Source organism: Tursiops truncatus, chromosome 15 (assembly GCF_011762595.2).
Source record: "Tursiops truncatus isolate mTurTru1 chromosome 15, mTurTru1.mat.Y, whole genome shotgun sequence".
In the NCBI taxonomy this organism is placed as follows: Eukaryota; Metazoa; Chordata; class Mammalia; order Artiodactyla; family Delphinidae; genus Tursiops; species Tursiops truncatus.
In genome coordinates, this window is record NC_047048.1 from 71,430,002 (window position 1) to 71,451,198 (window position 21,197).

Here is a 21,197-nt window from a genome sequence, read left to right on the forward strand (position 1 = left end):
TTCCGTTTTGCAGAGCACCTTCACCGCCTGTGTCTTGTGCTGGAGGCAGGTAGGAGGATGATGCCATTTTCAGATGCGGAGACTGAGGCTGGAAAGCTGACTTCCTTAGGGGCAGAGCCAAGCCTAGAAGTCTGTGATTAAAGAGCAGGGTTTGGAGGGGATGCTGGTGGTGGTGGTGGTGTGTGTGTGTGCACGTGTGTGTGTGTGTGTGTGTGTGTGTGTGTGTGTGTGTGTGTGTAGAGAGAGAGGGAGAGTAGGGGAGGGGGTACTTTAGCTTTCGTCTGGGTTTTGAAGAATGGCCAGGAACCAGAGCTGCAGCCTGGAGGAAGGGACCTTCCTCTCTGTCCTCTTCCCCAGCCTTCTGAGGAGAGGCTGGGTCCATTGAGCGGAAAACGTGCCTCCCCCATTTGAGCTGAACCAGCCCTTCCAACCCCTCTCCGAAGGGCATGATGCTGAGACTTGGCCATTGACCGCGTTCCCTGAATACAGAGGAGCCTCTTTTGCTGTGCCTGGAACTGGCATCCCCTTTGTGGAGCTAGGGTCAGCCCCGCCTCTGCATGAGACTTGAAGTTTGTGGTAATGGACTTTGTTTTAGGAAAGGGGAGGAGGTAGTCAAGTCGAGAGGCTCCAGTGCTGGGATGCTGGCTGCAGGGGGGCTCCCCAAGCCCAGGCCCCCACGGAATCCCCTCTCAACTTCATAGCTGTACTTGCTCTTCCAGGAGCTGACATGGACCCAAATCCGCGGGCAGCCCTGGAGCGCCAGCAGCTCCGCCTTCGGGAGCGGCAGAAATTCTTTGAGGACATTTTACAGCCTGAGACAGAGTTTGTCTTCCCCCTGTCCCACCTGCATCTCGAGTCACACAGACGTAAGTTCTGAATCCTGGGGAGAGGGACTAGGGTGGGGCAGGGAGGAAGTCCTATAGGTCCTGAATCTTGGTACCTCCCCCCTGGTTTTCTTGGCCCCCTAAACGTCTTATCTCCAGACCTGACATATGTCTCTGACCATCCTGTCGGTTCTGGCCTGGCTCCTCCTGACTTGCCCCCTCCGTGATCTGCAGCCCCCATAGGTAGTATCTCATCCATGGAGGTGAATGTGGACACACTTGAGCAAGTGGAACTTATCGACCTGGGGGATCAGGACGGAGCTGACGTGTTCTTGCCTTGCGAAGATCCTCCACCGACCCCCCAGACATCTGGTATGCCCCTTTACTTCGGGCTCTTGGGCACCAGTTAGCCAGAGCCGGATGTCAGGGCTCTGAAGTGAGGTTGCAAGGCTGGACTGGGGAAGTGTGCATGTAGGGGCTGGGAGTGGGCATTTCCACCCATGAAACAGCTGTCTGTTCTGATTTTAGGGAAGTTGACCTTGAGGGAAGCTGGGTTACAGATTCCTAATCCAAAACTCTAGGAAGGCCCAACCCCCTCAGCCTTTGTCAATTTTATATTTGTGAAATTAATGTAGTTAATTAACATAATTAAAATAACATAAAAATATGATTTTTATATTAGACAACTTAAGCAGTTTTAGTCATCTTAATATTTATTTTGCACTTTATTAGGTTTCTAATACTGTGCTAAGCTATTTTACATATATTATCTCAGTCCTTACAATGTCCTATGAGGGCAGGTGGGATTATTCCCATCTTATAAAGAAGGACATTAGAGGGACTTCCCTGGTGGTCCAGTGGTCAAGACTCCAGGCTTCCAATGCAAGGGGCGTGGGTTCGATCCCTGGTCAGGAAACTAAGTTCCCACATGGCATGCGGCCAAAAAAAAAAAAAAAAATATATATATATATATATATATATATATAAAAGAGGGACATCAGACTCAGAGATATTGTTGTCACATAGCCAGAAAGTAGAGAAGCTGGATTCGAACCAGAGCTATCTGACTCCAAAGCCCACATCCTTAACCTATAAGATAGATATTCTCTTACTTAAAACTGCTATTGGGCTTCCCTGGTGGCGCAGTGGTTGAGAGTCCGCCTGCCGATGCAGGGGATGCCGGTTTGTGCCCCAGTCCGGGAAGATCCCACATGTTGCAGAGCGGCTGGCCATGAGCCATGGCCGCTGAGCCTGCGCGTCCAGAGCCTGTGCTCCGCGACAGGAGAGGCCACAGCAGGGAGAGGCCCGCGTACCGCAAACAAAACAAAAACAAAACAAAAAAGAAAACCTGCTATTTATTGGTGGTCTATGTGCCAGACAGTTTATGAGCATTCTCAGATTTCATCCTCAAAGCCCTCTGGAATGTCGGGGTCCCTTTTTTACAGAGGAGGGGCAGAGTCCTTGAGAGGGAAAGTAAGTGACTTGCCCAAAACTACTCAGTAGCAAGGAAGTGACGTAGGTAGAATTTGAACTCTTGACTTGATTGACCAGACTCTAGATCCCAGATGTGGTGCGGTGAAGTGGAAGGAACTGGGAGTCAGGAGCCTGGCCGGGTGACTGGTCAAGTCCCTGCTCCCCTCTGGGCCTCAGTGTCTCCTGGCCAGAGCGCCTCTAAGAGTCCTCTGAAGCCCTGTTCGTGGCCCTGACGGGCTCTTCTCTCTGGGCAGGGGTGGACGACCGTCCCGAGGAGCCGAGCCTGCCAATGCCCATGGCAGACAGGACCACATCCCGCACTTTCTCCTCGTCCTCTGACTCCTCCACCAATCCGCACAGCCCGGATGTCAGTGATGGCGGAGCAGACACGCCCTTGGCACAGTCTGACGAGGAGGAGGATGGGGGAGATGGCGGGGCAGAGCCTGGAGCCTGCAGCTAGCAGTGGGCCCACACCTACAGACTGATTGAGCTGCCTATTCTCCACTTGAGACCGCAGGCCCAGCCAGAGCGCTTCGGAGAAGACCAGACTCTTTACCTGCAGTAGGCACCAGAGGGGGGAAAGGACGGTGGGTGGTGTACCTTTCTGGGAATTAACCCGCTCCTGCTTTACTGCTAACCTTTCCCTGCTGCAACCTCCCTGCCAGGTTTTGGCTTACTCCTGAGGTAGGGCCTGCAAGTGAGGAGATGGAAGACGAGATAGGACAAGATGCCACTGCTTTTCTTAGCACTCTTCCCTCCTCCAAACTATCCTGCAGTTTCCTGATAGCGTCTCCTAAACCAGTGTCTCTAAATGGATGTGAACTCCTTAACACTCCCAGTGAGATGGTACTCCAGCCATCCTGCTTCCTTACATCCTTTTCGGAACAGGGCACGGTATGAATAATAAACAGATAATAATATGCCAACCATTCCACTTCATCTGTTCACATTGTACAGATATCAAACCCAATACATTTCTTTAGCTCTCTGACCAATACCATATTCCCATGACTCATTTACTCCATGTATTCAAGAAGTCGTTATTTGGAATTAGCTGCAGATTTGGAATACAGTTTTGAACAAGACAGGCTGCCTGCCTTCATGGAGGAGAAAATCAAGTCAGCACCACAATTCACAGCGTAATAAGTAGCATGCCGAGGAACTGTTCTGTTACCAGAAAATGGGCATCTTAACCTGGCTTTTATGGTCGTTGAAGAGGTGACTTTTAAGCTGGGTTGCAGAGGATGAGGAGGAGTTAGCCAGGCGGGGCTGTAACCCAGGCAGAAAGAGCAGCTTGGAAAGACTTTAAATGGAGAGAAAAGTCCCGAGGAGCTGACAAACATTCAGCTTGACTGAATTGTTGAATTTGAGCAGATGAAGGGAGAGGCAAGATTGACAAAGGTCAGGTCGTAAAACGCTTTGAAGCCTGTATCAAGTTTCAGTTTGCTAGTAAAATACCAGTGACTTAAGGTATAAACCTGGTTTCCTCATGTAAAGGAAGTCCAAAGCGCAGGGCGATGTGGTCGCTCCACAGTTATTGGACACCAGGGTCCTTCTGGGCTCTTTTTGTGCAGCCATCTAAGGCCCGTGGCTGGAATTCTCATTGATACCTCGTGGCTGAAATGGCTGTTGAGGCCCCAGCCACCATGTCTCTGAAGCTGGTGGAAAGAAGAAGAGATTAAGGATGGGCAAAACAGGCCCGGCCTGCTGCCGAGTCCCACCTCGACAAGCATTTCTGGAAGTTCTAACCAATAGCGTCCACTTACATCTCATTGACCAGAACTTGGTAACCTGAGGGATGTTTCATTTACAGATGTTTTATAGACTTAGGGACACAACATTATCTAGAAGAAAGGAAATTCTGGCGTTTGGAAAGACAATAACCCTTCAAGTTTCAATTACCAATGCGTCTGATTCCTATACTTCCTGTCAGACCTCTCAGAAGCACCCTGGCTACTGCAGAGGCGGGGGTAGTCCTTTGGTAGGACACCCTGCTGTCTTGATAAAATCAGGGTTATGTTACTGAGAAACAAGGGGACAGCAGTCATTGGGTAGATAACTAGCAGTTTACACGTTACGACTTTGAACTTTATTGGGAGTAATGAAGGATTACAAGTGGTTGATGTTGCTTCCTAAAAAGATAATTCTGGCTGCAGTGTAGAGAACATACTGGAAGAGGACAGGCTCCAGACAGACGTAACACAGTAATCCAGGCAAGAGACAACGGTGGCCTAGAAGATAGTGGTGATGATTAGCTTAACTGGGTTGAGGCAGGGTATGAGCAAATAAATGACATTCATTCAATAAATATTAAATGTCAGTGTTAACATGTGTAAGACACTGAGCTTGGCCCTGGGACTGTGGTAGTGGCACAAAAAAAGAAAAAAAAAAGACCCCATCCTGCTCTTATGGAGTTCAGGGTCTATTGGGGACCCAGATGTAAAACTGCAACCAGGACTAGTGCTAGGAAGGAGTTAATAGCCTATTAAGAGAGGTCAAGAGGTGTTTGCCTGGAGGAAGTGGTTTTGAGCTGAGATCTGAAAGCGGAGTAGGAGTAGTTTAGGGGGAGAATGGGTGCAAGGACTCCTGGTAGAGATGTACTGATTGGAGGGGACCAGAATGGATGCCTGGAAGCCAGGAGATGACTGTAGCCATCTAGGTAAAAATGGAATAGGGTGGAGGTGGGGCGGCTGTAGAAAAGTGGACGGAATGGAGAGATATTGGGGAGGCAAATTTCAAACTATTTTCATAGGTAGGTGTGAGAGAGGAAGGGCTCAGGGGTGCCACCCTTGCTTCTGCCCTGTGCTGCAGGATAATTTGGAGGGTTCTTCATCCAGATGGGGAGTTTAGGAGAGCACTAGGTTTGGGGAAGAGGCCATAAATTGGGTTTTGGACATGTTGAGTTCGAGTTGCTTTTGAGACCAAGAGGACATTTTGAGTAGGGACTTGGACGCATGAGAGTGGAATGTAGATCAGAGGATTGGGCTGGAAAATCAGTAGGTGACTTATCAGTACGTAGGAAGTAAGTTTAGGTATGGGTGCAAGTGAGCTTGCCCAGGGAGAGACTGGAATAAAAGGAGGGTTATAGGACCTAGCCTTAAGGAACATCAAGTCATTTTTCATATTAGAAAAACTAAATCATTCCACCTCCCTTCATACATCAAACCATCCATGGAGTCAGTGACCTTCGGCCTAAATCCCAAAGCTCTTTGTACCATCCAGGCTGAGTGACAGGGGTGCAGTCTTCCCAATAGCCCCATTTTGCTTCCACCCCTGTAGGAGGCCATTGTAAGTGACAGTTCTTAAGTGCTTTTCCTAGCGCTACTGAAAAACTTGTGGGAGTTCTGTGTTCCTTTTGTCTAAAAGTGTCTGTGTCCAAGTTGAGATCATCCACTGTGCTGGGCCAGGGCCCGGCCTCATGTTAAATTTTGTGGTTTTTCTGGGTTGCCGATGACTTTGCTGCACACAGAAGACATGGTCTCCGCCCTCTTGTTCTTTGTCCTCTTGTCCCTTCCTTTGGAGTAGCGAGGCTCAGCCTCCGGTCTGACTGCGGCTGAGCCTTCTCCTGGGGTGCACCCCATAATATCCACAGGTCAGCTCTGAGGGCTTCTCAGCTCCTGGGATCTCCCCATTCTCCTCCAAGGTGAATGATGGGAAGCTAGCCTAGCTTGGTTGCTGTCAGCATGTCAACAACCCCAGGCACACAATGCTAAGATCTGTGGGGTCTGGGGCAGGGAGCCTGTCCAGGGAGAGGGATCGGCAGCCCTCTGGAGAGGTGGAATTGTTTGTGAGCCTACGGGGAGCCTCCAGTTCAGCTGCTATGAGCCCCAGCCCCGCCTGGGAAAATCTAGGGTCAGCTGAGACCCCAGGACCACTTCCTGTTTGGACAATGACCTCTTCTTCTGCCAAACCACAGGGGCTTGGCTGGGCTTCAGAGCCAGAGCCAGCATCTCCAGCTGACTGTTTTATTTGAGGCCACACAGGGCCCTTGGAGATGGGGGATGATTTGGCTCCAACTCCGAGGCAAGCAGTCCAGCTATCAGTCTCCAAGCCACAGTGTGGTGTCTTCTGTCCATTGCATAGACTTGTCATAGACTCTTGAGAGGAGGGAAGAAGACAGACTCCTCCTGTAGAATCCTGTGCTGTGGAGGAAATAGGAGGGACCACATCTCAGGGGAAGATTCCCAGGACGGCTCACACTGTAGTAGTCCCCAGGGGTGCACAGAACTTGATACTGTGAACAGTATGGCGGTGTGGGGACAACATGGAACGGTGTTATGATATTTTCTTGTTTGTTCATTCAAATATTACTGAGCCCCCACTATGTGCTAGCCTCCTTGCTTATGCAACAGAAACACTAAGGTGGCCAAGAGCTCTTCCAGGAAGAGACATGGCCACAGATAATGGAACTATAATGTGGGCTGTAGCACACTAGAGAGGGAGAAGGCAGGTCTTCTCTGGGGGTGGCTGGTCTTGAGTGATGGGGACAGGCAATTTCAAAAGGAAACAAAGCATAGAAGTACAAGGTAATCATAATCATAACAGCAACTCCCTTAAAAAATTTGTTTTTGAAGTTGATAGTGTGGACTCGAGTTCTGGCTCCATCACTCACTGTGATCTTAGGCAATTATCTCAGTTTCTGTACTCAGTTTACTCATCTGTAAGATGGAGATAATAGTGCCTGCCTCACAGAGCTCTTGGAGTAAAGGTTAGTTGAGGCTATTAAGCACTTACTACATTCCAGATTCTACATGTACCTGATTTCTGATCCTTACAACAACCCTGAAAGCAGGTTTATCTGTTTTACAGAGCAGGAAGAGTGGCACTCAGGTTGCTCATGCTCATATGGATTAAAGGCTGGTGTGGGGATTTGAACCCACGTCTGTCTGACATCTAAGCTCGTGGCCTTCCTTCTATTCCATGTCTAGTGGGGCAGGAACACTGGATGTAAGTAGAATGAGAGCATAATGAGACAAAGACGTCTTTTTGACATTTCCTCTCCAGTTGGTCAGGGGTATATCTAGGCAGACCCGGCAGACACCAAATCTCTGGTTCTTCAGAGCCAGATGGTTGTCAGTTTTACCAAAAGACTCTACAAAATCCTTCATGAATGTGTACCCCATTGGGCAGGTGGAAAAACCAAAGCAGGAATTGCTTGGAACTCCTACAACTCAAGTCAGCACAAAAGGGGAGAGGTGGAAAAAGATTTTAACAGATCTTTCGCAAAAAAGATATGAATGGCCAAGAAGCACATGAAAAGCTGTTCAACATCACTAGGTACCACGGAAATGCAAATTAAAACCACAATGAGATACTACTACAAACACGCCCACGTGGCAAAAACGAAAAAGCCCCGCAAATTAAATGTTCACCAGGATGTGGAGCAATGGGGACTCTCATACATTGTTGGTACAAGTATGAAATGACATGTTTTGGAGAAAGATCTAGCAGTTTCTTGTAAAATTAAACATATACCTATTCTTTGACCACTCCTAAATATTTACCTAAAAGAAATGTAAGCATATGCCTACAAAGAAACTTGTATAGCAGCCTAGCTCATAAGAACTAAAAACTTGAAAGAACTCAGGTGTACATGGACAGGAGAGCAGATAAACTATGGTATATTCAGACAATGTATGACTACTACACAGAAATGAAAAGACACACACTGCTGATACATGCAAGAACATGAATGATTCTCCAAAACATTCTTCCCATGAAAGAAGCCTTTTACAAAAAAAGTACACATACTATATGATGATTTCATCTATACGAAGCTCTAGAACAGATTAATCCATTTTCTGGAGAAAAATCAGAACAGTGGTTGCATCTGGAAGGCAGGGGTCACAGACATTGCCTGGCAAGGGGCATTAGCCAACTTTCAGGGATTTTCCAAACATATCTTGAAGAGTTACACAGGTGTATCCATTTGTTGAACTCAATGAATGTGCACCTCAGAGTTGAGCATTTCATTGTTTGTAAATTTTACACCAAAAGAAAAATGTAAACAGCTATGGAACTCTAGTTAATGATATGCATGCTGAACCATTTAAGGGGAAGTGTCCTTATGTCTGAAATTTCTTTGAAATGCATCAAAACATAAGATGAATTGGGGGAGATAGAAGCTGATATGTGATAAAACAAGTGCAGTAACATGTTAATAGTGGAATCTGGGTGATGCGGATACAGATGTTCATTTTAACAGGTATTCATCCTTTCGATTTTGTTGTATGTTTGAAATTTTTCATAATAAAAGGGTGAGTTATTTGAGGGTTTTGCAGTAAAGTTCTTGGCTAGGCTTAGGACAGGGCAAATAGAGACACGAAGCTCAGGGAGACAGGAGCCTGGCAGTGTGACCTTGCAAAAGTAATAATTTTTCAGTCTGTTTCTTCAACTATCACGGAGGCACAATGGCGGTCGGTATTATTAAGAACTTTGTCGTGGGGAAGCGGGGATCCTCAATCCAGGTCCCAGCCACGCCACGTGCCCACTGCCCTTTGTGCCCTATCAGCGCCCCTTTACACCCAGCAGCCCTTCAAAGGCCTATCCTGGCAGTCGCTGTCGTAGCCGCACCCCGGCTTCCGGGACGGCACCGGAAGTCGCTTCTCAAACGCTCTTCCTATTGGAAGCCGGCCTTTCGCGGAGGCGGGGCCATTGGGAGGCGGAAACAGCCGCAGCTATGGCGGCGGCAGCGCCGCTTTCTCTGCTGGTGCTGCTGCTTCTCGGGCCGGGCGTCTGGGGCCAGACGGAGCCCCCACGCGACAGCCTGCGGGAGGAGCTCGTCATCACCCCGCTGCCTTCTGGGGACGTAGCCGCCACATTCCAGTTCCGCACGCGCTGGGATTCGGAGCTGCAGCGGGAAGAAGGTGAGAAGAGGACACTGACGGGAGAAAGATATCTGTGGCACCTGCTGGGAGTGGGGTGGAGGCTAGCCTTGGGGGCGAGGACTGATCCTTGGGTGAGGTTCTGGTCCCTGGGCTTGGGGCCTGACACAGATGGTCCTTGTAGAAGGATGGGATAGTTTTTGAAGAATCCCGTTATACCAGTGAAGAAACTGAGCCCCGGAGAGGAGCAGTGACTCTTCCTGACTTTTAGTCCAGTGCTCTCTCCGCAGCTCCAGGCTGCCACTCTAAACATTTAGTTAAAACCCTCTGTTGACAACACTGATGATGATGCTATTGATGGTTACGGTTTATCGTGGGTGCTGGGCACGGTGATAAGTTCTGTGAATGGTTACAAGGAAGAAATTGGAGATATAGAGAGGTAAGGCACCTGTCCAAGATCACATCGCTTGTAAGTGACTGAGTCTGGTCAGGAATCTAGATTCCTCTGACCCCAGAACTGGGGTGTATTGTCTCTTTGGGGTGGCTGAGAACCCTCCCTCCAGGATCATCACTCACCTGCACCTCCTTCTCCAGTATCTCATTATAGGCTCTTCCCCAAAGCACTGGGGCAGTTGATCTCCAAGTATTCTCTACGGGAGCTGCACCTGTCCTTAACCCAAGGCTTCTGGAGGACTCGATACTGGGGGACACCCTTCTTGCAGGCCCCATCAGGTGCAGAGCTGTGGGCCTGGTTCCAAGACACCGTCACTGAGTGAGTGCCCACCTTGAGGCCTGTGGCAGGCTGTGCTGGGAACATGGCAGGGCAGGTGGTGTCCTCCTGCTACTGCCCCTGGGGGCAGCAGTTCCATGGGGGTAAATATGGCGTTGGAAGTAAGAAATATTATGACGTAGTGGCATTCTTGGCTGAATATACTTCCTTCCCCTAATACTTCCAGACCTGAGGTAGCGTGTGTGTGTATCTACAGATGCAGATAACAAATATGTGAAGCTTACTTAGATGTAAGGCAGTAGGAAGCTGTGGCAAACTGGACAGCCTTTTAAAAGACATTCATTCACATAATAATAACAAAATGCCACAAGGGCCAAACAAAGTATATGTGGGCTAGAATTGGCCTACAAGACACCAGATCTCTGTATTAGAAAAATTGCTTTTATTTGCGGGGCGGAGGGAGGTGGTTAGGTACTGTGGTTGGACCACAGTATCCTCTTAATCCGACTGTGGGAAATCAGTAGCACGTGTATGATTAAAAAAAAAAAAATTGGAGTCAGAATAGGGAGTGATGAGGCCTGTGGCAGAGCTTGGGAGGACAGCTGCCACTCAATCCTATGGATTGTTGCCACGTGGGAATAGGGGCCTAGGGTCGTCAGGTACTCTCATTTTTAACGAGTTACCAGCAATCTGGATTTTAATGTGAAAATTGGCAAGTTTAAGTGTCAGCAAGTAATTAAAACATCTAAGAAATGCCACATGGGTTAACGTTGTGCACGTCAAATGAAACATGGCTATGGTTTGGGTAGAGCTCTCAGGCTTCCAGTTTGCAGTCTTTATTTGAGGCCTAAGGATTGGAGCAATTGGAAAGCTCTGAACAGAGGACTATTGAAAACCCCCAGGACAGCTCTAAGGTGATGTCAAATGAGGAGCAAACCCCACAGTAGCCAAGGCTTCCTCTCTTGTCTGAACCCTGGCTTCTTTGCCTTTTGTCCCATCTGCTCTGCTGTCACTGTCTCCCCTCATAATTACCTATAATATGGAGGTGATGTTCAGAATTCTAGTTTTATTCTGTTATTAGTATAAAGAGCAAATCTGTTTTGGTATTTCTCTAAGAAAAAAGTCTAATTTAATTTGATGTTTCTGTGGGGTCCTAGAATGCTTGTTTTCCCTTGCTCAGTGAGCCTCTGTAGATGTAAGACTTCCCAACCCTGAGCGTAGAATCAGGACTCACCCAGGGTTTTCACAGGGAAGTATGTCGTTTTGCCCAGCTGAGCACACCTCAGGTTGGATCAGTGAGCTGATCTCAGCCTCTGGCGTGTGGGGCATTTTGCATAGCATTGTGGGAGGTACGTGGGTGACCCAGACTTGCTCCCTGCCCTCAGGTTGCTCACAGCCTAGTTGAGGAGAAAAGATGCTTAGGACGAGATGCTGTTGCCACCCAGCCATTTCCCAGGAGGACCCTGGTGAGAGGCTCGGATGGTCAGAACTGCAGCAGCCCAGGAGGAGGCTGTGGTTGAGGAGGGCGGCAAGGCTTCCTGGAGGAGGGAACCTCTTCGAAGGGGAGCAGAGAGGAGTTAGGAGGGCATTACTAGGCGGGAGGAGGAACCACCCAAGCAGAGGCCTCTGGGGATGCAGGGGTGTCCAGAGGGGAGTGAGGAAGCAGACGCAGCCCTGGGACAGTGAGTGGGTTTGTGTCTCCGTTTAGTGTGGATAAGTCCTGGAAGGAGCTCAGTAACGTCCTCTCGGGGATCTTCTGCGCCTCTCTCAACTTCATTGACTCCACCAACACAGTCACACCCAGCGCCTCCTTCAAACCCCTGGGGCTGGCCAATGGTGAGACAGCCTCCACGGCCCCTTCCTTCTTCCTGTTCCTCCTACCCAAGCCTTTGCCTCCTTTCCCCTCTGCTTCCTTCTTCCTCAGCGGGGCCAGGTCATAAATCCCCTGGGTGTGCAGGCCCCAGAGGAAGGTTTCCCGAGACTCTGCTGTCTCCGCATTACCTTCTCCCAAAGGGAGGAGGGTGTCCTCCCCGCTTCCCCCTGAGCTGACACTGTTAGGGCGGTGGTACTAGAGAGTATGTGTGGGTCCTGAGGAGGGGCGACCTGAGAGCCTCCCCAGACAGGCTTCCATCTCTCAGGCACAGATCACTCCTTCCTGCGCTATGCGGTGCTGCCTCGGGAGGTCGTCTGCACTGAGAACCTCACCCCGTGGAAGAAGCTCTTGCCCTGCAGTTCCAAGGTGAGGCCAGAGGGGCCTCAATGTAGGTGGGAGCCCCAGAGAGTGGATGGAGTCGGCAGATGCCCCCTCACTGCCTGACCTCGGCCCCATGCCCGGGTGCCCTGCCGTGTGGGACACTGACGTTTTCTCTCTTGCCACCTCCTCCAGGCAGGTCTCTCTGTGCTGCTGAAGGCCGATCGCCTGTTTCACACGAGCTACCACTCCCAGGCAGTGCATATCCGCCCTGTTTGCAGAGTAAGTCACGGGGAACAGGCGATGGGGGCCATCCAGGGGCTCTGAGAGAAGGTGCAGGTAAAGCACATAGCCCAGTGTCTACCGAGGGCTGAGCCAGTAGTCAGTGGGAGATGTGATGATGATGAGTCAGGGCACTGGCCACGCACCAAGGAAACCGAGTGGTTGCCTGGCAAGCATTCACTCAGTCTTCGTCGTGGTTAAGAGTGATAGCCGTGTGGGTGCAGCTGCTAGCTCAGCCACTCACCAGCTGACTTGACCTTGAGTGAGTCATTTTAGTTCCCAGGTTTTCTCATCTGTCAAATGAGAATAATAGCAGTATCAGTTCCTCTGGTTATCAGTGATGGTTCATCCCAGTGATGCGCGTTAAGCTGCCGGCACGAGGGCAAGTGCTCGGTAGTGGGTGGTAGCAAACTGATGGATGGGGAGGTACAGGATGGACAAGGGACTGAGTCCGGGTAGTAGTCCCTGGGGCTGTGCGGCTGGGGGAGTGGCAGGCCCTCACTGCTGCCTTCTGGCCCTCGTGGTAGGATGCACGCTGTGCCAGCATCTCCTGGGAGCTGAGGCAGACCCTGTCCGTTGTATTTGATGCCTTCGTCACGGGGCAGGGGAAGCAAGGTAAGCTGCCCACCCACTGCCAGCCCCACCCCATCTACGTGGAGCAGGCGTAGTCCCGCCCCTGCTCAACCCCTCTCTCTGCTCCTCAGACTGGTCCCTCTTTCGGATGTTCTCCCGAACCCTCACAGAGCCCTGCCCCCTGGCTTCGGAGAGCCGAGTCTATGTGGACGTCACCAACTATAGCCAGGTACTAAGACTAAGGCCTCCAGCCACACACATCGCCCGCCCCCAGCCCCCAAGACCAGCCTGCCCCTCCGCTCACTTCTCAGCCCTGCCGTTGTGTCCCCAGGACAATGAGACATTGGAGGTGTACCCGGCCCCGCTCACCACGTACCAGGACGTCGTCCTGGGCACCCGGAAGACCTATGCCGTCTACGACCTGCTGGACACGGCCGTGATCAACAGCTCGCGCAGCCTCAACCTCCAGCTCAAGTGGAAGAGACCCCCAGGGAATGGTGGGTGGGAGGTGGGCAGCCGCAGCCCCCATAGGCTACAGAGGGTTCAGCTCGTGCGGGAGACTCACAGTCCTGCCTCTTCACCGCGAGGTAACAGGCTTGTGTTTAGACCCAGAACTCTTGAGTCAGACGTCCTGATTCTAACTCCACCTCTTCTAAGCTCTGTGCCCTTGGCAGGTTCCTAACCTTACTGCCTCGTCTTGAAAGCGGGGACAGTAATACCTAGCGGATCAGGTGAGGTAATTAATGGAAAACATGGAGGTCAATCATGCATTCATTCATTCAGTCAACAAAATTTTTTTTGAAGACAGAAGTACCCTGCTTTCGAGCAACATTAACATCTGATAGTTGAAGCAGGCATCAAACAATTGTGATTATGTTCAGTGTTACCAAGGAAAAATGTGAAATATCGTGAGGAGCACTTGGTTTGGGGGCACAGAGCTCGGCCTGTATAAGTACTTAGTAAATATTAGTAATTCTGTTATCATTGCTGTGGGTTGGGGAAGCCAGGGATGGTTCCAGAATGCAGGTTTCCCAGTTCTGAATGCAAAGCATTACCCCCTCCCCTCCCTGGCTTTGAGACTCTGAACCTGGCCCAGGCAGTGAAGGTGGGGAATGATGCTTTTTTTTTTTTTTTTTAAAGCAGTGGTTAACTGTTGACTTTTCTCTGAACAGAGGCCCCACCCACACCTTTCCTGTACGCCCAGCGGTACGTGAGCGGCTACGGGCTGCACAACGGGGAGCTGAGCACGCTGCTGTACAACACCCACCCGTACCGGGCCTTCCCCGTGCTGTTGCTGGACACTGTGCCCTGGTACCTGCGGCTGTACGTGCACACCCTCACCATCACCTCCAAGGGCAAGGAGAACAAGCCAAGTAAGTGCCGAGTCCCGACCCAGCCCCCCACCTCCCCTCCAGGTCCCCCAAAGCCTCAGTTCTCAGCGTCATTCCGGAAGTGCCTCGGCAGTCTACACAGGCGTCACGAGTTAGGAATAGTTTGAGAAATGGAAAGGGTAACCTCACCAATGCCAGATCTGGAAGTATTTATAAAGCCAAAAGAGTTAAACCACGTAGTTCTGGTGACTCTTAATAGGACTTGATAAGGGCAGGAGTTTCCATATCTTTTTCATTTGCTTCCTGGTGCTCTGGGCACATGTTTTTGTTTTCTGATGATTCATAGGCTCTTTCAGGTGGAAAATGGGTTAGCAAGAAAAACAGAGTACTGGAAACAAAGAAGATAACAGCTGGAATAGATGGTTTTGCTTCCTCGGGTGGGGTAAAGAGATGTGATTTTTAAAATTTGTTTTTATTTTCTATTATTTTTCTAAGGAAGAGTTAATATTTACTGAGTGCTTTCTAAGAGATGCCAGGCATAGCACAAAAGCACTTGTTTTCGTTTGGAGTGGAGGGAGACTAGTAATACAGAAGACGACTTCCTAGGAAGAGGTTACAGCACATCCCAAACAGCTAGACTTACAATCTTCTCTAAACCCCTCTGTTGTTTACCATATTTTCAAGCCTGTGGTTAATAGTTTTACTTATTTTCAGCTCCACTATCTGTACCACCTTCAAAATCTCTACTTCGAACATCCTACCAATGTATTTTGTAGGATTTTCGGGTTTTTTTTGTTTCTTTTGTTTTTTTAACCGTTCGCTCTGGAAAATTTCAAACGCATACCCAAATGGAATAGTGTAATGAACCCCCCATGTACCCATTATCCAGCCTCAGCGGTCTCCAGCTTCATATACTATTTTTTGTTTGTTGTTGTTGTTGATGTCTTTCTTCCAGTTTTATTGAGATATAATTGACATATAGCACATTATAAGTTCAAGGTGTTCAGCATACTTATTTAACTTACATCTATCTTGAAATGATGACCACAGTAAGTTTAGTGAACACCCACCATCTTGTACAGATACAGAATTAAAGAAATAGAAAAAAAATTGTTTTTTCCCTGTGATGAGGACTCTTAGGATTTACTCATAACAGCTTTCGTACATAATGCACAACAGTGCCTATTATATTTACCACGTGGTACATGACATCCCTAATTCTTTTTTTTTTTTCCTAATTCTTATCTTAGAACTCGAAGATTGTGCCTTTTGACTGCCTTCATCCAATTCCCCTTCCCCCTACCCCTCACCTCTAGTAACCACAAATCTGATCTCTTTTTCTATGAGTCCGTTTATTTCTTTATTTTTTAAATTTATTTATTTATTTGGCTGCGGTAGGTCTTAGTTGCGGCACGCAGGATCTTTGTTGCCGTGTGCGGGATCTTCATTGTGGCATGCAGGACCTTTAGTTGCGGCATGTGGGGTCTAGTTCCCTGACCAGGGATGGAACCCGGGCCCCCTGCATTGGGAGCGCGGAGCCTTAGCCACTGGACCACCAGGGAAGTCCCCTTTTTTGTTTATTTTTGAAGTATAATTGACCTATAACACTATGTTAGTTCCTGGTGCATAACATAGTGATTTAGTGTTTCTGTACATTTCAAAATCACCGTCATGATAAGTCTAGTTACCATCTGTCACCATACAAATATTATACGTAGTTATTGACTATATTCCCCACACTGTGCATTTCATACCTGATTCATTTATTTTGCAACTGAAAATTTGTACCTCTTACCCTCCCTCACCTATTTCTCTCCTCGCCCCCCACCCCCCCAGCCTCTGGCAACCACCTGTTTGTTCTCTGTATCTCTGACTGTTTCTGTTTGGTTATGTTCGTTCATTTGTTTTTATTTTTCAGAGTCCACATATAAGTGATATCATACAGTATTTGTCTGATTTATCTCACTTAGTGTAAGATCCTCTAGGTCCTTCCACGTTGTTGCAAATGTCGAGATTTCCTTCTTTTTTATGGCTAATATTCCATTGTTTATATGTACCACATCTTCTTTATCCATTTGTCTATCGATGGGCACGTATGTTGTTTCCATATCTTGACTATTGTGAATAATGTTTCAGTAAACGTTGGGGTGCATATATCTTTTTGAATTAATGTTTTCATTTTCTTCAGATAAATACCCATGAGTGGAATTGCTGGATTGTATGGTCGGTCTATTTTTAATTTTTTGAGGACTCTCCCTGCTGTTTTCCATAGTGGCTACACCAATTTACGTTCCCAGTGCAGTGCACCGGGTTTCCCTTTTCTCCACATACTCACCAACACTTGTCATTTGTTGTCGTTTTTTTTTTTTTTTTTTTTTTGTCTGCGTTGGGTCTTTGTGGCTGCACACGGGCTTTTCTCTAGTTGTGGTAAGTGGGGGCTACTCTTCATTGCAGTGCGCAGGCTTCTCATTGCGGTGGCTTCTCTTGTTGCGGAGCATGGGCTCTAGGCACATGGGCTTCAGTAGTTGTGGCTTGTGGTCTCAGTTGTTGTGGGTCACAGGCTTCAGCAGTTGTGGCACCTGGGCTCAGTAGTTGTGGCTCGTGGGCTCTAGAGCACAGGCTCAGTAGTTGTGGTGCATGGGCTTAGTCGTTCCACAGCACGTGGGATCTTCCCAGACCAGGGCTCGAACCCATGTCCCCTGCATTGGCAGGTGGATTCTTAACGACTGTGCCACCAGGGAAGTCCCTGTTTGCTGTCTTTTTGATGACAGCCATTCTGACAGGTGTGAGGTGATAATCTCATTGTGGTTTTGATTTGCATTTCCCTGATGATCAGTGATGTTGAACATTTTTTTGTGTGCCTGTTGGCCATCTGTATGCCTTCTTTGGAAAAATGTCTGTTCAGGTCCTCTGCCCAGTTTGTAATTTTGGGTTTTTTTTTTATGTTGAGTTGTATGTGTTCTTTGTATAGTTTGCATATTAACCCTGTATCGGATATATCGTTTGCAAATACCTTTCCCAGTCAGTAGGCTGTCTTTTCATTTTGTTGATAGTTTCCTTTGCTGTGCAGAAGCTTTTTAATTTAATGTAACCTCATTTGTTTAGTTTTGCTTTTGTTTTCCTTGCCCGAGGAGACATACCCCCCAAAATATTGCCAGGTCAAAGAGCATACTGCCTATGTTTTCTTCTAGAAGTTTTATCATTTCAGGTTTTACATTTAAGTCTTTAATCCATTTTGAGGTTTTTTTCTGTATATGGTGTGAGAAAGTAGTCCAGTTTGATTCTTTTGCATGTAGCTATCTAGTTTTACCAGTACCATTTATTGAAGGGGCTGTCTTTTCCTCATTGTATATCCTTGCCTTCTTTGTCATAGATTAATTGCCCATATAAGTGTGGGTTCATTTCTGAGCTCTCTATTCTGTTCCACAGCTTCCCGTCATTTTTGTTTCATCTCTCCCTTTATTTATTGGTTTGGTTATGTTTCTGCTGGAGTATCTTAAATTCTAGACATTGTATCAATTCACCTTTAAATACTAAAGTACACAAATATATAATCTATCATTGTCACTCCTGTTTCCCCAGTGTTCTTGAAAATAATTTTATAGTTGGTTTGTTTGAATTGGACCAAAGTAACCTCGTCACATTACATTTGCTTGATATGCTCTTAAGTTTCTCTCCCTCTCTTTTTTAAGGTAATAGACTTTTAGGTTTTAGGTTTATAGAGAAGTTGAGCAGAAAGTACAGGGCTCCCGTATACACTCCCCCTCACCCCCATTTCCCTTGTTATTCACGTCTTGATTAGTGTGGTACTCTTAAATCTCCTTTAACCTATAAAACAGTTCCCAGGCTTTTTTTTTTTTTTTTTAATTTATTTGTTGGCAAAACTGGGTCATTTGTTGTATAGGATGTTCTGCATTCTGGATTTGCCCGTGTTTAGCATGTTCCTGTCCCTTGTGTATTCTTGAGTATCAGTGGTTAGATTTAGAAATTTGATTAGATTCAGGTCTTATATTTTTGGCAAGAAAACTTCCCAGGTGGTTCTGTGGACTGCCTTTCGCATCACGCGAGGCACCTGTCTGGTGGCCCAGTTTTCATGATGTGAAGATGGATTAGGTTGAACACGTCCTGGGATGGCGGCTGCCCTGGAAACACCTTTTCCCTTTTCTGCGATCCTCCTCCCTCCTGTGAGCCTGCCTGGCTTCTGTGATCCAAAGCCCTCCTTCTGGGCACCCCGATCCAGGCCCCAAGGCCTTGATAGGTAGGGATGAGAGGTGCAGGTAGTCTGAGCCCAGGAAAGAGCTGTGGGTGGGATTTCCCTGGTGGCGCAGTGGTTAAGAATCCACCTGCCAATGCAGGGGACACAGGTTTGAGCCCTGGTCCGGGAAGATCCCACATGCCGCGGAGCAGCTAAGCCCGTGCGCCACAACTACTGAGCCTGCGCTGTAGAGCCCACGAGCCACAACTACTGAAGCCCACGCGCCTAGAGCCCGTGCTCCGCAACAAGAGAAGCCACCTCAATGAGAAGGCCACGCACCGCAATGAAGAGTAGCCCCCGCTTGCTGCAACTAGAGAAAGCCTGCGCACAGCAACACAGACCCAATGCAGCCATAACTGACTAACTAACTAACTAACTAACAAAAAAAGAGCTATGGGTGGCCCCTACCTCTCCCCCAGGTTACATCCACTACCAGCCTGCCCAGGACCGGATGCAGCCCCACCTCCTGGAGATGCTGATTCAGCTACCGGCCAGCTCGGTCACCAAGGTCTCCATCCGGTTTGAGCGGGCGCTGCTTAAGTGGACCGAGTACACCCCGGACCCCAACCACGGCTTCTACGTCAGGTGGGCTCCCCGACCTGCTGCCCCCACCCTCCTGACCCACCCTCTCTGCCACTTACCCTTGATGGAGGAGCTGTGAGGGACACGGCTCACAGAATATCTGTCTGCTTCTCTGCAGCCCATCTGTCCTCAGTGCCCTCGTGCCCAGCGAGGTGGCCGCCCAACCCGTGGACTGGGAAGAGAGTCCCCTCTTCAGCACCCTGTAAGTGTGACCTCAGCCGTGACACCAGCACAGAGGATCAGGTTCCTGCGGGCTGGGCTGGGGCTACATGCTGCCTCTTCCAAAGTAATGAGTAGGTTCCCTCAGTCCTAATTAAAACCCTAGTGGTCTCTAATATTTGTACAGCCTTTATGGAATGATCCTAAAGAGCTTCTAGGAGAATCAATAGGTGAGAAGCGCAGTATGTATAGCCCAAGTTTACTCATTATTTCCCTTAACAAATATTTAATTGAGCGCTTATCAGATGCCAGGTACTTCAGAGAGCACCATGTGTACCACAGTAAACAAAACAGACTCGCCCCTGCCCTACCTGTGCTCAGTCTAGAGGGGAGCTGCTAGGTCACTGGGGAGTAGTCTGGTGGGTCATTCAGGAAGGCTGCTTTGAGGAGATGGCCTTTAGGCTGAGACCAGAAGGCTAAGGAAAAGGCAGCCAAGTGGAGGCAGGGCCCCTTCCCTCTCCCTCAGCACCGGAGCTGCTCTCCTGTGATCAGATTTCTGTGTTGAGCTTTAAAAGGCTTTGAGGCTAAGAAGGCTTTGAAAACCCTTACTGCCAAGACTGGCCCAGTGCGGTGCGAGGAGGGGGTGGCGAGACGGCGCGGGTAGCAGCCAGTCCAGCCTCACCTCTCCCTCCCAACCCCCAGCTTCCCAGCCTCCGACAGCTCCAGCTACTTCGTGCGGCTCTACACGGAGCCACTGCTGGTGAGCCTGCCCACGCCGGACTTCAGCATGCCCTACAACGTCATCTGCCTCACGTGCACAGTGGTGGCCGTGTGCTACGGCTCCTTCTACAACCTCCTCACCCGAACCTTCCAGATTGAGGAGCCCAGCAAGGGCGGCCTGGCCAGGCGGCTGGCCAACCTCATCCGGCGCGCCCGAGGCGTCCCCCCGCTCTGAGGCGCGCCCTCCTCACCGCTGGGCTGCTGCTTCTCTCCGAGGTGGGTGGTGACGGACCCCCAGGGCTGCTTCTGCCGCGTGCCCTCCCCCGAGGCAGTTTTTGAACCAAGCTGACCCCTGGATTGGGCCAGGGCCTCAAGTGGCGCTATCAGGACAGTAGCCACTAGCCAGATGTGTGTTTGAATTGAAATTAATTGAAATTGAAAGTGTACTTCCTCAGCCGTACTAGCCCCATTTCAAGTGCTCGGTAACCAAAAGTGATCAGCAGCTGCAGTACTGGGCAGTGAGGACAGATGTTTCCATCACTGCAGAAAGTTCTGTTATACGGTGGCCTGGATAATAGGATGTGCTGAGGAATTCGTATCGTGCAGTAGGTGGAGTTCACTGGGTGTGGAATAAAAAGTGCCTATTTCCTTGGTTCTTTGCCTCCTGTCCCTGAGGCCTGGGAAGAGCTGGGGACTAGGGCGTGTTTGCTGGGTGCCTGAACAGGACCTCCTACCCCATCCCCTCCTCCCCACCAAAGAAACAACCAACCAACCAAATAAAATTCCCCTACCTCCTCCCACCCCTGCCAGAAATTCCTTCCCGTCTCCTGCTTCCCTCCCCGCCCACCATGTCTGACTGTAATTCCCAGAACTCCCTGGGTTTGGCTGGGAGTGTTTTACATCAACATTTCCATGACCATGAAAATGAATCATCCTGCGCCTTTTAGGAGCCCTGAGAACCAGTCCCCATCACCAAGGGTAGGGCTGGAGTGACGGAAGAACTCTGTGTGGTGGTTTTCCAACCAGACTGTGTATTAGAATCATGTGGGGCTCTTGTGAAATAGTGCAGATTCCTGGGGTCCAGACCCTGTGAATTCAGTCGTTCTGGGTGTAGCCTAGACTTCGAGTTTTTATGTTTTTATCAGGCTCCTCTGGAGCTTCTGTTGCAGGTGGTCCTTAGACCACCCACAGGCTTTGAAGCCCACCCCTGCCTACCTCTCCAGGTTGTATAACCCTGGATTCCTGTAAAACAA

General features: G+C 49.1%; 3 protein-coding genes across 4 annotated transcripts in view; all 3 read left to right on the forward strand.

Annotated features, from left to right (window-relative positions):
- Positions 1–858, forward strand: part of SYS1 (SYS1 golgi trafficking protein) — a 35,036-nt gene extending 34,178 nt beyond the window's left edge. The window contains exon 4 of the mRNA XM_073793042.1: positions 720–858. Within this exon, the coding sequence (XP_073649143.1) occupies positions 720–726 (7 nt within the window). The 3' untranslated portion in view covers positions 727–858. The remainder of the gene's footprint in view (positions 1–719) is intronic.
- DBNDD2 (dysbindin domain containing 2) lies at positions 728–3,226 on the forward strand. Its single transcript, XM_033841082.2, has 3 exons — positions 728–866; positions 1,059–1,196; positions 2,552–3,226. Exons 1-3 carry the CDS (start codon positions 728–730, stop codon positions 2,755–2,757), a joined length of 483 nt encoding a protein of 160 aa, XP_033696973.1. The 3' UTR covers positions 2,758–3,226.
- Positions 3,227–8,937: 5,711 nt separating this feature from the next.
- PIGT (phosphatidylinositol glycan anchor biosynthesis class T) lies at positions 8,938–20,598 on the forward strand. Of its 2 annotated transcripts, none has more exons than XM_073793038.1 (12): positions 8,938–9,163; positions 9,716–9,893; positions 11,560–11,687; positions 11,990–12,090; positions 12,238–12,324; positions 12,852–12,939; positions 13,029–13,126; positions 13,229–13,394; positions 14,070–14,270; positions 18,873–19,068; positions 19,184–19,267; positions 19,927–20,598. In XM_073793038.1, exons 1-12 carry the CDS (start codon positions 8,977–8,979, stop codon positions 20,177–20,179), a joined length of 1,767 nt encoding a protein of 588 aa, XP_073649139.1. In that variant the 5' UTR covers positions 8,938–8,976; the 3' UTR covers positions 20,180–20,598. The 2 variants fall into 2 exon arrangements, with proteins under 2 accessions (XP_073649139.1, XP_033696972.1); XM_033841081.2 differs by having other exon boundaries at positions 8,941–9,163; positions 18,903–19,068.
- Positions 20,599–21,197: the final 599 nt, after the last annotated feature.

Bases quoted from the DNA above. Each gene is read 5' to 3' on its own strand.
- DBNDD2 (XM_033841082.2), top strand. From the start codon at position 728: ATGGACCCAAATCCGCGGGCAGCCCTGGAGCGCCAGCAGCTCCGCCTT. The intron at 867-1,058 runs GTAAGTTCTGAA...CGTGATCTGCAG, and splicing joins GCATCTCGAGTCACACAGAC to CCCCCATAGGTAGTATCTCA. The intron at 1,197-2,551 runs GTATGCCCCTTT...CTCTCTGGGCAG, and splicing joins ACCGACCCCCCAGACATCTG to GGGTGGACGACCGTCCCGAG.
- PIGT (XM_073793038.1), top strand. From the start codon at position 8,977: ATGGCGGCGGCAGCGCCGCTTTCTCTGCTGGTGCTGCTGCTTCTCGGG. The intron at 9,164-9,715 runs GTGAGAAGAGGA...CTCCTTCTCCAG, and splicing joins GGAGCTGCAGCGGGAAGAAG to TATCTCATTATAGGCTCTTC. The intron at 9,894-11,559 runs GTGAGTGCCCAC...GTCTCCGTTTAG, and splicing joins TTCCAAGACACCGTCACTGA to TGTGGATAAGTCCTGGAAGG.